At 37.0% G+C, this 15,430-nt stretch overlaps 2 protein-coding genes across 2 annotated transcripts; one reads left to right on the forward strand and one right to left on the reverse strand.

Annotated features, from left to right (window-relative positions):
• Positions 1-5,476: 5,476 nt before the first annotated feature.
• LOC126803382 (GTP-binding protein YPTM2-like) lies at positions 5,477-8,073 on the forward strand. The gene is made up of 8 exons (XM_050531191.1): positions 5,477-5,640; positions 6,041-6,113; positions 6,447-6,494; positions 6,572-6,619; positions 6,912-6,983; positions 7,094-7,249; positions 7,357-7,460; positions 7,686-8,073. Exons 1-8 carry the CDS (start codon positions 5,627-5,629, stop codon positions 7,777-7,779), a joined length of 609 nt encoding a protein of 202 aa, XP_050387148.1. The 5' UTR covers positions 5,477-5,626; the 3' UTR covers positions 7,780-8,073.
• A 2,192-nt stretch (positions 8,074-10,265) lies between these two features.
• Positions 10,266-12,125, reverse strand: LOC126803156 (probable transcription factor At5g61620). The gene is made up of 4 exons (XM_050530918.1): positions 11,819-12,125; positions 11,066-11,280; positions 10,724-10,978; positions 10,266-10,562 (listed from the first exon to the last, which is right to left on the reverse strand). The coding sequence occupies exons 1-4, from the start codon at positions 12,123-12,125 to the stop codon at positions 10,266-10,268; spliced, it is 1,074 nt and encodes a 357-aa protein (XP_050386875.1).
• Between the last annotated feature and the right edge of the window lie 3,305 nt (positions 12,126-15,430).

Consider the following 15,430-nt stretch of genomic DNA (forward strand, 5'->3'; position numbering starts at 1 on the left):
TACAAGTGCTTGATCAAATAGTGAAAGCATCAAACTGAAACTGAAGTACATATTACAAACCAAAGCAAATAGCAAAATTAACAAACTGTCCCAAGCAACAAATAACATAAAAATAAACTTGTAATTAAGTCTCTGATCCACTCTCCATCTTCCATGATTGCAGCCACCAAATCACTCATTCAATGCATAGCAAGTTACTGAAATTATCAATAGAGCATTATGTTTACATATATAATGCAACGAAACCAGAAGATGAGGCTGAAGCTTAAGACATGAGGAACTGAGTTAAAAACATGAACTTAAGGCAATTGTTCAGTAAAAGCTTACTAATTTACAGAGTTCAAACATGGCAGAAATAAATCCAACTAGGAATCCATTATAGTCAATATAAGAGAATGATAAATCTATAATCTATTAAGATACATGTAATCTTCATTCTCAATACATATAATCAGCTTTGCTTATCAGTAATATCAACAACTCAAGCACACAACATTACCTAGATACGAATTGGACTATTTTCATCTCAAACGGTTCGGTTCTAGGGATAACTGCATTTTTTCCTCATATGAACCGAACCGAACTGCCCTTAAGTGGTTCGGTTTCAACGGTTCCGTCAGGAACTGGAACCGATTAATAGCCCTAGTTTAAGTACGTACGAAACAACCCAAAAAGAGGAAGTACATTAATATTACACGAAGATTGTTCTACCATCTAGTTAAAACTAGGATGTGAAAAGTAATGGTAAATGTCATGATATCCATTTTGTGTTTCAAGTGTGCTGTTTATAACCCTAAACAAACAAATTGGACAAAAGGCACACATCACGTGTGGCTTTTACTTTAGTGGCCATTATAAAAAAATGTTATAAATTTCATGCAAATGTGACAATTTAATTATTATAATAATTAAATTGCTACATTTGTATTCAAATGTTAGATCTTTTCATAATTGTCACAGCATTAAAAACCACAAATCCATTTGTGGCATATATATATGTTTTTTTATTGACAGTCTCATAATAAACTTCGAACCACATCTTAATCAGGACAAACAGATGCCATAAACAAAAAGTGTTGTCATATTCGAAAACCACAAACGACCAGTCCATACTGGGTTCATTGCCAGCAGACACATTTTATTACATTCAACTTCTTCATTAGCTTCTGCATCTTCATCTGAATTATCTGGGAGGATTGCATCTTCTGAAGGACAATCGTGTATATATATAAAACACATACACACATATAATACTGCCAACACCTTTAAGACTTGGCTTGCAGTAAGTGACAATGTCGATCAAAACCCTAAAGTCAGTACTACATGAATAAGACTGAAGAATCTCTTAAGGAACATGAAGCTTTGACCAGACATGAACAATTGCAATTAGTGGCGGATGTAGGACCGAATATAGGGTGGGTTTGTAGTTTGGCCAAAGGCAAAAAAAATTTTTGTTGTACAAATATACAACTATGCAAACTATAGATGTTAATAGTCTTTTAAAATTAAAGTATGTGTAAATGAATGTATAAGAGTATTCTGAAATTCAATGATAAATTTATAAATAAAATTTTTCTCAAATTGATAAGATTGAAACTCAATAATTCATAGTTGCAGTTTGAAGATTAGAAGAATTATACTTGAGGAATTTTGATTATTTAAGAAGAACAATACATTCAATTAGGAGAAATACATACTAAATATCCAATTTTGTACATATGTATATATATATATATATATATATATATATATATTTGTTAACACTAATATAAGAAATATTTCGTGGTCAAAAATCTCGCAAGGGTTCCCGTCCAGGTTAGTCTTGGGCTGGATCCGTCATTGATTGCAATGAATAATCAACCATAACATACTACTACAATTAGACTTGCATTCTGCACCAAGACACAGATGAACTTTGGATAGAAAAGTAGTCGATCTCTAACTAGATCACATTAATCAAAAAGTCTGCCCCAGAATCATCTTTGATCACATAATATAAAACTTGACTCGTAGACTCGGTAGAGGATTACGTACCGAGGATAACTTGGTGTCTATATATCACCACTTCTGTAATAACCCTAAATTTCAAACAATATATGAGTTTGATTTGAACTCTATAAAATTGTGAAATTTCATTTAGTATGAATGTGTTTGGTTACGACGTTATGTAACAAGTAACGGTTACGTTCTCGGAACGTTTAATTCGAAAAACGTTACGTTTCCGAACGAATATATCGACTTTTATTCTGTCGCTCGGTTGTGAAAACTTTCTTCACGAAAGTTGTAGAGCTCGTCGATACGAGTTCGTGGGTATGTGACGCGTTCTAATCGGACGACGTACGTAAAAGTTATTAACGTCGGAAGTTAGTTTCCGATTTGGAAACGAGTATAAATAGAGGGTTTTGTGATTAGGGTTTTCCATATTTGGAAACTCTCCCTCTCTCCTTTCGCCGCCTCCCTCTTTTCTCTCTCTCTCTCTCTCTCTCTCTCTCTCGGTTCCCTCTTCCTCTCCCTTCCTCCCGAGTCACTCCCTCCTTCAGCAAATTTCCAGCCACGATCCGAGGGGCTCCGACCTCCGTGCTTCTCACCGCCTGTCGCCACTCCACCACGAGCTTGACTGCGTCCTCTCCGAAGCAAGACGCGCCTTCCTTCATCGTTGTGGATCGACACCGAGCTTCTCCATTCTCTGCAACACACCGCCGCCGAACAAGCCTTCCTTTGACGAAGCTAGGGTGCAACACAGGTGCACCTCCATCAACCCCAAGACACGACGACTCACCTCCGCAAGAAATCGAGACGATCGGCGACGAATCCGACGGTTCAACGTTGATTGAGGTGAGGGATTAGTATAGCTTGATTGTTGTGTTGTTTGTGTGAATTTTTGGATGATCTGGAGTAGAGATGTTGGAGATCGGTGGTGGATTGAAGGAGAGGGGTTACCGCCGCTCTAGGCGGCGCGTGGGAGTGCGTGGAGAGAGTAGGAGGCGGCGTGAGGCCGCGGGGAGGAAGAGGAAGAAGAAAAGGAGAGAAATGGGGCGGCGGTGGCATGCAACGCGCCGTCCCTAGGCTCGGCGCGTGTGCCCCACGCGCGGCCTGCCGGCGGGTGGCGCGTGTACCCCACGCGCCGCCACGTGCGGCGGTGTGAACAGTTTTGACAGAAGGGTATTTTGGTAATTTACTGTGTGCGGTAAATGTAAATGTAAATTTTATTTACGCATGGTAAATGTAATTAAGTTTTACCTACGATAAATGTAATTATAAATTACTTTCAGTAAATGTAAAAAGTAATTTGTAAAAGGGTAATTTAGTAAATTTTATTTACTGAGATTGTATTTACCTTTTAAACAGTACGTATATGTATATAAATACGTATATAGTATGTATACGTACAGAAATATGTATATAGTACTTATACGCACAGAAATACGCATATAGTATTTATACGTACAGAGATACGTATATAATTTTTATACGTACAAAATACGTATATAATATTTATACGTACAGAGATACGTATATAATATTTATACGTACAGAAATACGTATTATTGTGTATTTGTACAGTAACCGTGAACATTAACAGTGAACAGTAACTTCGTAAAATCGAAAATTGCCGAACAGTAACCGATTATTACTGTTTCGGCATTTAAAGGTTTACGAAACGATTCTAAATTCTTTTCTTATTCTTTTAAGGTGATCGTTAAATCGAGGAAAACAATTATCATCGGGAATTGTGGAATTACGCTCAAGTCAATAAGGTGAGTAAAATCTCACTGAATTACGAATCTACCCTCGTGGTGATTCAACATTTTTGCAAGTGTGTTTATTAAATGAATTACAACATGTATATAATTTAGTGGACTACATATATACAGTATAATAGTAATAAGTACACATATATATATAGTTCATTAAATTACATACTGTTATTAATTCATTAAAAATAGTCATTTCAGTGACGGAAAATTGTGCATGTGTATGTGATTTAAATGGTACAATATGATGTGAGATTATTGTACGTAATTTTTCAGGTGTTTATGAAATATGACATGTATAGGATATAGTGGACTATGTATTTATTGTATAAATGGTAAATAAATACGAATATATATAGTTTGCTATATAACATACTGTTATGATTTTATTGTGGTTATATCGTGAAAGTTTTAAAACGTACAATATGATGTGTGATTATTGTACATGATTTTATCACGGAGAATGTAAAATATTGTGATTTGTCTTCGGACGTGATGTGTGGTACAATATGATGTGAGATTATTGTACATGTTCGGCAAGTCGGAACCTAGCCTTTGGCCGGGCGAAGGTTACGATACAGTTAGAGCTCTAGTCTGTCTGCCATAGTACCACATGTGAGGTAACGGGTGGTTATCTGCTCATGAGTACTCAGTTATTTTTGGATGTTGGGTGGCGGGTGGTTACCCAACATCAGCGGTATACTAAGTGAGGGGTAACAGATGTGTACCAGCGCTCATTAGTTACCATGTTGCGAAAGTATTAGAGTAACCAGATGGGTTGCTCGTTTTCTCATGAGTTTCATTTATACTGTGTTGAAGTGGAGTTGTGTCTTTTTATGAGACTGGAGTTATATTAATATTTTACTCATACGAGCTGTAAAGCTTACCGGGTTTGTGTTGCAATCCCGGTGCACCAATTTCAATGGTGTAGGGGATACTTCCGCAGGTGCTGAGTAGTGGTGATTGAGTGACGACTCCGAAGACTCGAAGTCGTTCGCATCCAGTAGTGTTGAGGTTCTAGCATGGATTGTGTGTGAGATTTGGTGTAATTTTATTTTTGAGGTTGTTGTGAGGATTATACAATTCCATTTGTTATATGTTGAATTATCATTTGGGTTTGTAATAATCGGCTTGACTGAGTTATATTTTAAACTCAGAGGTGATACGCTGTGACATTAAAATGATTTCGATTTCATTGAAATTGTTTAGTGGATAACGGCTTTGAAATTTTGAGTTTTTCAAGCTTGAAATTTTGGGGTCGTTACAACTTCCGCTGGGGGCGATTGCAGAGTCATCCTTCTCCTGCCGGATCGGCGCCTTTCACGTAGGGAGACACTCAGACACGCTGTTTGATCTTGCTAGCTACCACCAAAGAGTTCCAGTAGTTTAGATGGAGTCATGAGTCATCATCTGAAATTAAGCGTGGGAACTCTTGGCTCCTCGACCTTGCTACGTTTTGGAATTTTCTTTCCTCGACTTGCTTTCTTGATATTAACGAACCCTGGCCGAATGAAAAAGGAAAGATTAAAAAACAATTCAACAAAAAACAAATTAAAAAACAAAAAACCAATTACGGGCTGGGCCAAGGCGGGTAAAAGTCACCGTCTCCGAAAATATTACGGGCTTTTGACAACACACAGCCCTCTCTTGTGTATATAAATATCCGAACTTTTCGGTTTCGTCATCACTTTGTCATTTGTGTGTATTCCACGAACTTTCTTCTTCTTCGTCGAGAGAGAGAGAGAGAGAGAGAGAGAGAGAGAGAGAGAGAGAGAATCTCACCTGGTCTTTTCTACCTTCTCCTCTCTTCCCGCCGGACCGGTCCTATCCCGGTCGAGCTCCTTCCAGATCATCAAACCGCTCCCCCAGCCATGAATCCTGAATAGTATGTCTCCGATCTCATACGCCTCTCTCTCTCTCTCTCTCTCTCTCTCTCTCTTTATTATCGAGAATCTTAATCTAGATCCGTTGTAATTTCTGTATTTTTCCGTTTAATTTTATTAATTTTAATCGTTATAATATCGATTGTGCTATCGATCTTAGTCTCCAGTTGTGATTAGTAGTATCGGATGGATCGTTTTATTTTGTTTGAGCTATTCTATTTTGATGCTGATTTTTAGGTTATGGCTCAATTAAGCGTTGTGTATTATGATGTTTATGTGCTGTTAGCTATTTTGAAAGTGTTGAATTGTTAATTTGTGTCTAAAACTGTGGAGTTGCGTGTGTGTTTCGGCATTTTGAGTGTTGTGGATTGTTGATTGTGTTGAGATGTTCTCTGTCTGCAGTGATTACTTGTTTAAGCTTTTGCTGATCGGAGACTCCGGGGTTGGGAAGTCGTGTCTGCTTCTGAGGTTTGCTGTAAGTTGTCGACACTCTTGCCGTATCGTCTCTATTTTGTTTATGTATACCGATGCTGATATGTGTATGTCAGATTTCTAATGGGAGAGTTTAAAAAAAAAAGCATCATTGTTGTTACTTGCTGAAATCAAAATGAAATCGCTAGTCTGTTTAGTATTTAGTAGTTGAAATGAAGCTGAAACATATTGTTTGTGATGGCGAGTTCTTAGATATAAGCAAGTTGACTTGTCCGTCTATATGCTTCTATCAAGTACAATGTAGCCGATCATTTCTTATTGCTGGAGCTGATTTGTGAAGATTATTGCTGACTGTATTCTTTATCTGATGATACAGGATGATTCATATCTGGACAGCTATATTAGCACAATTGGAGTTGATTTTGTAAGCTCTAGTCCTGGTCTGAATATCTGTTAATGTAGAAATGACTTTCTAATCATTTTATTTTCCCCTTTCTGTAGAAAATTCGCACTGTGGAGCAAGACAGTAAAACCATCAAACTTCAAATTGTGAGTCTTGCTTAACCAAATTTGAGTTGATGATCTGAAATCCTGTTGCTGGTTTGCTTTTTTATGTTCTCTTTTAAGTACTGGTGGGTGCTTGTTCCGTTTTGTGGTTGTCATTTGTTCCAACATTTAGCAATTTTATCCAGTAGGATCTCTTCCATGAGTTTTAGTTCAGTTGACCTCTCTTTTGAAGAAATCTGTAGTCTCTGTTTAAAATGTTTGCTCCGGATCTTATGAATTATTAGTCTTTCTAGCTTATTAGATTTATTTATTTTGTTCTCTGCTGGACTTGTAGTGGGACACTGCTGGACAAGAACGTTTTAGGACAATCACTAGTAGCTACTACCGTGGGGCACATGGCATCATAGTAAGTTTCTTCCTTCTTTCCAATCTGTTTCTGTCATTACGGTGCTCACAATTTCGTCTCAAATTCTGGTACAGTGGTTTTTTGCTTAACTCTTTTGGTGCATGTTGCAGATAGTCTATGATGTGACAGACCAAGAAAGCTTCAACAATGTTAAACAATGGCTGAGTGAAATTGACCGTTACGCCAGTGAGAATGTAAACAAGCTTCTTGTTGGCAACAAGTCTGACCTCACTGCCAACAAAGTTGTGTCTTATGAAACAGCTAAGGTGACATATTGTCTACTATTATTCCTCTGTTTCCATATTGTTGTCTTAACAAATTCAAAATTCGAGTCACGCTTTCCTGACCCCATTGGTATGTTAAAACTTGAAAGGCATTTGCTGATGAGATTGGGATCCCTTTCATGGAGACTAGTGCGAAAAATGCTACTAATGTGGAGCAGGCTTTTATGGCAATGTCTGCTGACATCAAGAATAGGTAACGTTTTTAGATCCTTAGTTTTTTTTTTGTAATTTCCTCATTTCTGCTGTTTAAGAGAAGGGTAATTTTCAAATGGGAACTGTGACATATTCTTTGCGCAACACGGTCTAGTGTATCTTTGAATTAAATGAACAAGAAAGGATTGATCGACTGTTGCTTTTATCACAAAGTGGTCTAGAAGCTGTCTTCAGATAAATGATTGGATTTCATAACATACTGCAGGATGGCATCTCAACCAATGAACAATGCAAGGCCACCAACGGTGCAAATTCGAGGACAACCTGTCAACCAGAATTCTGGTTGCTGCTCATCTTAATTGGATTCAATGCCTATCTTCTGTGGCATGCGCACATGTAGGAGAAGGCTCCTCATTCTTCTCTAAACTGTAGATGACTACTTGTGCCTTCTGAAACTATATATAATGACTTGCCTGTCAGTATGTTTTATAAGTTACTCTTGAATTTCATTCTTTTTAGTCCTTAACTGGTATGTACAAAATGATATTTGATGCTCAGCTACTTCTTTACATTCTGTTTCAAATGACTCATTAAATCGGAGTTAGTGTTTCGTGTGGATGTTATATAAAATTCTGGTTCTGGTGTTAGATGGATATCTGCTATGTAATGAGTGTTGATTTGTTTTCCCAACTAAAAGAGTGCTGACTTGTTATTATGCTTCTCTATTCTCTGTTCACTGGTTTTGTTCTTATATTGACTTTCCAGTTTGTCATCTATGACCTCTTGGATCATTACTATCTGGAATCCAAACATTGGCGGTTTAGTTATACTCGCTTTATTCTCAGTAAGATTGAAAGATGTGGAATAAAAATGTCCATCATCAATTTAAACAATATTGTATTTGCTCATGTTGAGTATTTGACCTAATTGAATTTTAGATGGTGACTACCTCATGCGATTAATTCATGTCTCGCACGGAGTGCATCACCCGGAGGCTAATCCTTGGTCACAAAGTCATCTGGTTTCTTCAAAACAAGGAACAATTTTCCTCCAGAATAGGGAGGTTTTAGGTCATTTGGAGCACTGAACAAATAAACTCAGCATAGAAGTTCGGTAGCCACAGTTGAGAATGTTGTGTTCGAGTCAAAAGCTACCTATAGCTTCTTCATGGACTCAATGTGTACAGTGGTATACAACAGATCAATGGAGCTCAGCCGAGCGACAATTGCCCCAAAATCTTGGACAACCTCTACCTGCAAGCAAATAATTTCATGCCAATTTTTAATGAGAATAGCAGACTATTTGGACCAGAAAACAAAAGTGTGAGCCCCCTTACATTGTGGTTCAGCAGTGCATCTTGCTGCTTCAGATATAGCTTCTTTCCAACTCATTCCATTCCAAACATGAAGTACACTTTAGATGCCTGCAATTTCCAAAAGCCAGAATTATAAATTTCTATCGACCCAGACTGGCTAACTAACTGAAGTGGCTTCAGAGTGGTGTTTTTTCAGGGAAAAAAATATCGATAACAGACTGATTCATAAGTACCTTCCATCACTGCTTTCACTCATATTTTCCAAAGAACGAACCATTTAAAAAAAACGAGTCGGGAGCAAGATCTCAGGAACAAGAGGCTTCAAGAATCACAAACAGTAAGAGAAATCGAGAATGGAGTACAATACGATGAAACTAGACAAAGATTGAATGAGGAGAGGATGCAGTAATGCCTAGCCAGAGCTCTGGTTATATAGAGAAACTTTCAGTCCTGGTGGGCAGTTTAGTGTTTGAATTCTAAAAATGATTTTTGACCAAAGAAATAAAACAGAGAAATCTGGCACGGTCCAACTTTCAAACGATTCTCTGTGCTCAGTCACATACTTTCCCCATTGTAGTAGATATCAAGGACCACCAAAATATCTCTGCTGGGAAGTCTTCTTTACCTGTTCATACGATCTGCAAATTTTAACTGATTTTCTGCATTCAAAATTATACAGAAGCTCAGTCTCTGCCTATTGAGGTGGTTTGATTGTGTCTGAGACTATTTGTAATACAACTCAATACCTCATGTATGGCACGGAATCGAACTAAATCACTAATTAAGTACCTGTTATCGTCAAGAACAGTGTTGATTCTTCATTTCCGCTTGTCATTCCTGGCCTACTGAGGAAATACTTCCGTGCATGACTAGGAAACTATGCTTGGGATTCTAGTTAAAGACAATAATATGGAATTTAGTCTTCGTGTTATCGTGTAGATGCTAAATGAATTATGCATTTCTATGTAATGACATTACATTCATATTTAGGGTGCTAATCCCTTTTCATGCTTCTGAACTATGGTTCACTGTTCTAGTGTCACAATTAGACCTTCATCTCTGACCTGTTCTTATGGTGGTTCCAGTAGATTGAATCCCTGTTTTATCTCAATAATCTTGAAAGATAAGTGTGTTGGGAGTTGCTCGTCATCAATTTTTGAAGTGTTTATAAAGAGAGCAATGAATTCGGGCCAGCCATATATGATTAATTGACAATTTTGCAGCATTACAAGCCTACAACAATCTATTCGATCATAAATTACTTTGGTGAGAAGTTGAATGTAAAACTTACTATTCGATCACAAATTATCATCTATCCAGTCATTGCAAGGGGCACTAATTGGATCCCTAGTTGTATATAACTCACCGTATCATTATCAAGATAACAGTATTCATACTTCCAAAATTTGCCGCATTGTACAACTCAAACACCTCTTCAAACAAATATGTAGATTATTCTTATAATACTTCTAAATATATATCTTCAAAATCAAAATTTCAAAGAAAAAAGGGGATGTAACAGGCCATTTTCTATGTCACTCTGATTGCCCCAGAAGAAGAGGATGACAAATTGGCTCCTTGAGATGGTTGAGGCTGCCCAATTTTAAGCTCTAAAGCATCCTTCTTAGTGATCGGTGAGTTCATAGGGTGAACTCCCACAGATGGACTAGTTGGGAGAGACCTCGGTGATGATGGAATCCCTGAAGGGTGAGCAATAACCGGTTGACATGTAGCGAAATTACCACCCTGCGTCTTAAACATGTAGTGAAAAGTTGGGCTGCCATAGTGCACTGCTGGTGTATAAGGTACAGTCCCAGGCATTCCTACCTGCTGATGGAAAGATAATTACTAAACTACTTAGAAATGTAGATCGAGGTAACAAATAAAATTAGTGCAGAAGATATGATACAGATCAATGCTCATGCAAAATAGAGTGACCATTGCTTATATTGTAACAGTACTGCACAAGGATGGAAGTGATAAAGTACCATGTATGGGACAACCGGGGCATAACTACGAACACTGCAAGATAGTGCACGCATTTGAGCAACAGATGGGGGGCTATCCAAGCACAGATGCGGAAATCGGTTAAGGACCTGAGATGGCATGCTCTCTTGTGGCGAGTTCGTAGCGATATGTGGCAGAACTTTAGAGGTGCTCCCTAGTGATGAAGAAGAAGAGGAAGAGGCTTCGGCAGTTTTGGCTGTCGGCGAGAGTGAAGAATCTTGCAGAGCACATTGTTCCTACAAGTTGATCAATAGCCAATCACTCATTTACATCATTGAGGATTGCACATAAAGTAAGTTACTAATTGAAAGATAGGGGCATACTGATAGTTCTTTGAAGTGCATATCAAAAAGACTTGTTCTTCGTTTACGCTTGTCATTGGTAGCCTGCCTGAGAAAGTACTTCTGTGCATGACTAGCAACTTGTGTTGGGGTCCTAGTTGTCACAAAATTTCTTGCAATACCTCTCCAATCGCCTTTCCCAAGCTTCTTCAATCCGGCTAAGAATACTCGGTGCTCTTCCTCAGTCCAAGGTCTCCCTGGAGATACATTGAAAAGATAAGAATTTAGTATCTTAACAATTAATTTAAATCCAATATCACAATTGCAGTCAATCTTAAACAAACAGGTTGAGCTCTAATTTAACACAGGTTCAGAACATTTCAACACGGAAGACAGTTGGAGAAGCCAACTTATATGGATTAGTATCAAATTTGAAGACGCATATCACAATAACAACAATATGAAGACACTCTCCCATCAAAAACATAAAAATCAAACACTCAAAGAGGTCAGAAATAGACCTATGAAAAAAAGGCAACCAATTCGAATCCAGAGGACTCGTATACATAACTAGTAGGACAGAACTTCCATCAAGAACAAACATCGTAACCACAGAGAATATCACATTTAAATAGTGGCAAACCTAGGTTATGCAGGAACAAACATAAAGACCAATGCATTTTCACACACACAAAAAACATAAAGAGCATTGAAACATTTTTAGGAGCCTCAAACACAACAAGGGAAACAGGGAAAGCCATCAAAAACTACTTAAAATCTAGGATAAGTGAGTACCTTTTTTCCTATCATGGGCGGCCTTTCGTTTCTTGTTATGGATGAGGCCGTCGGAGAGGTAGCCAGCATCGTCAGCTCCGACGTTGATATTGTTGTTTTGGTCTGCGTTCCCGGCAGCCTGGAGATTTCCCATGCTATAACTCTTCTTTATAGAATCATCATGTCTTTCCATTATGTTCACCCCAAAAAGCTTCAAACAAACCCCTTTGTTGTTATTGTTAACCCCATGCCCTATGTGGTTGCAAGTCCTAGAATTGTGCCCGTTGTGACCGCAATGCGAACACTTCCTTGCCGATTCCTTCACCATTATGATCGGCAAAAGGAACCCCAAAGATTGAAGAAGATGATGATAAATAATGACAGAAGTAGTATTTGGGTTTTGGTCAATCAGATATTTGGATTACAGCTTTTGTGTTTGTGTTTATTCGTGAATCGTGTTTAAGTATCTGAGGTCCAGTATTTATGGGCTCTTTTTCCTTCCTTTACTATAAATAAACTTTCACGACGTAGTGTGATAACGAAGCAATAACGAGATGACGCTGCTGCCCTTACCTACATTGCCTTGGAGAACAATCAAGGAAAGTAGTAAATCTAAGGGCTGTTGTTCCTTCTATTAGCAGGTCAGCACAGATCTTAGCCTTTCAGTGACTGAAAAAACGTAGGTTAATATCTTGTTAATTGCAAAGGGTAAATGCCTTGTGGTACTATCGCGTGAAAGCAGTACTGTTTTCACGCGATGATTTTCGCCCCTCTGGAAACTCGGTCTTCACCAAGTAATGCTACTAATTTTAACATTTTACCACAAAAAGTAAAAAAAAAAAAACAGTGGAAAAAAAGAAAGAAAAAAGAGAGGACGATTTCACCTTTTTCCAGCCTTTTTGTTGATGCCGGTCAAAATCCAAATTTAGACATCTAAGTTGGGGTATATACAAAATATAATCAATACAGCTAATATTCAGTTTCATTAATCAATCGCGATATGATTTATAAGTTGGAGATTTGTGGATGTATGAGGATAGGAGACAATATCTACTACGCACAATATGAACTATCTAGAGACAGTTCATTACTCGGTCATTGTGATCTGTTAGGATAAATGAGTAAATTACGTTTGTTTCCTAGACAGACTCAATAACAATATTTGGTCTGTTGATTAGGGATAAGCTTTGAGATTCATATAATTAATATGTGGGAACCAAATCGATAGAGGATGAAGACTAAATCATCATGGCACAACTAAGGAGAATGGAAGAAGAGCTAAGTTATATGGGCACGTTTACTTACTTAGAATGAAATTTATCCAGAATAGAATACAAAATGAATGAGAGACGGAATGAAATTGTGTATGGAGATTTTAATTCCATTGAGACATTTTTAGTTATGATTGATGTTGTTTACTTACCGTAAGGAATTAGAATAAAAACTATTACAATTACTAAAAACTCAGAATCATTTTAACATAAGTATAACAATCTATACTTTCAAGTAAATTATTGGATTATTTCTTTGAATTTAAGAATACGTTTCTTTTCTTATGTTATACTATTTATTTAGAGGACATTATAACTAAAGATATACACCATTTAAATTTAACTATCTATATTTTGGGCATAAAAGTATTATATGGTTTGCTAATTTTGGGTTATTGAAATTATGTGAGGATATTTTAGACATAAAAAGTTAATTCATGATGTTTCAATCCCAAACTCATCTCCCCCTTTGGATTTTCAAATCCGGCGGGTTGTTAAGGATTCAATTCATGATGAGGAGGTAAGACCCACACCTATTATAATTCCATCATATGTAAGTAAATGTTAGAATTCCCTAAACCCGTAATCATTCCCTCATTTTTCCATTTCATTCCCTTTATGTATGCGTTCCCTATATTTATCAATAAAAATTATAATTATCCAAGCCTCCCTTCATCATTCATAGAGATACCTATTAAAGAGCTAGTCCAACTACTCACTTATTGCTAATACATCATTCTAGAATCTCACTTCCCAATCACACATTACTCTAAGTTTAGTTTCCCAACTCTAGTAAATAGGAATATAAATCAATGAATATCAACTCTTTAAACCCCCAAATTATTAAATAGAGTTAACCCCCCTTACACTACTACATCAATCTCACTGGGTGAGAAAGAACTTGTCCACAAGTTCGCATGATTGAAGTTGAATTCATCCAAAAGATCGTAATGTTGTCATCCTAACTTTTTTCTTCACTTTGTTTACTTTGTCATGTTGACAAGTAACATATTGTTATAAGAGACACATAACTCAAACCTTTCATGAAACTTTTGTAATGCGTTTGTATCTTCCGAGAATAAATCAAGCTCCAAAATTTCCAATAATCTCTTTTTTGCACTCGACTTGTTGTTGATTAAAGCTTGTATAAAATCATCCCAAAATGGATCATGATATTGAAATTCAAACGTGTCGGAGCATGATAATGCTTGTGAAATCTAATTTTACTTCCAAAATCCACAACATCATCCTCGTAAACCAAGCATGCATTATGATTCATACCTTGTTCATTGGACAAAACTTCCACACCCAAATCACTTGGTGTAGACAATTTCTTAGAAAATAATAGAACTTCTTTTGAAAATCCGAACTCTTACTTTCCATTTTGGCATGAATCATCGAAATAATTGTCATGAAGAGCTTCACCAATAATCTCATTAGTTACTTCAAAAACTTCAACATCAAAATATTCATCGTAGATGAGTGGAGAATTTCAATCAACTTTAATATCATCTTCATGCTCAAATGACATACCTTCACATTTGAATCCAAATGATTTTCAATATTTTCATTGACCTCTAAATCAAGCTTTTCAACAATCTCAAAACTCAGTTTCCTTTGTGCAAGTTTCTATTGCAACTTCAAGCCACTTTTGAAATCTCGGTGACCCAATCTTCCACCAACGATTCTTGACCCTATGAGATGGGTGACATTGACTCCTCGATTGCCTTTCCCCCTTGGCCTTATGATAGGAATACCCGCTTCTTGATCCAGTATGCTTCCTCAACTTGTTTTCGAAGTGCATGAAGTTCTTCATCTCTTGATTCCTCATCTTTTAAATGGTTTCCATGCTTTCCCCTACCTCTTATTGTCGCCATATGATTTATGGAAGCAACCAAAAGAGTGTAGCTAAGCTCCAATACCAAATGATGTGAGAACCGAATCGATAGAGGATGAAGACTAAATCATCATGACAAAACTAATGAAAGGAGAATGAAATAAGAGAAAAACTCTATATATCTCAATAGAAATTATAATTATCCAAGCCTACATTCATCATACATAGGGGTTCTTATTTAAAGAGCTAGTCCAACCACCCACTTAATGCTAATACATCATTATAGAATCTCACTTCCCAATCCCACATTATTCTAAGGTTCTGTTTGGTTGACATAAAATCATGTTATAGAAAATGAATTCACTTCAGTTTCCATGTCTAGATGTTGTTTGGTTGTAATATGATATGTAATGGAAATAAAAAATGTTATTTGACTGAAAATTGACTCCCTCATAAAGTTTGAAATGAATTACCTACCAAGAGGTGGTATTCTATTTCCATTCCTATGGACAAAGACTAATTTTT

Source organism: Argentina anserina, chromosome 7 (genome assembly GCF_933775445.1).
Source record: "Argentina anserina chromosome 7, drPotAnse1.1, whole genome shotgun sequence".
Lineage (NCBI taxonomy): Eukaryota > Viridiplantae > Streptophyta > Magnoliopsida > Rosales > Rosaceae > Argentina > Argentina anserina.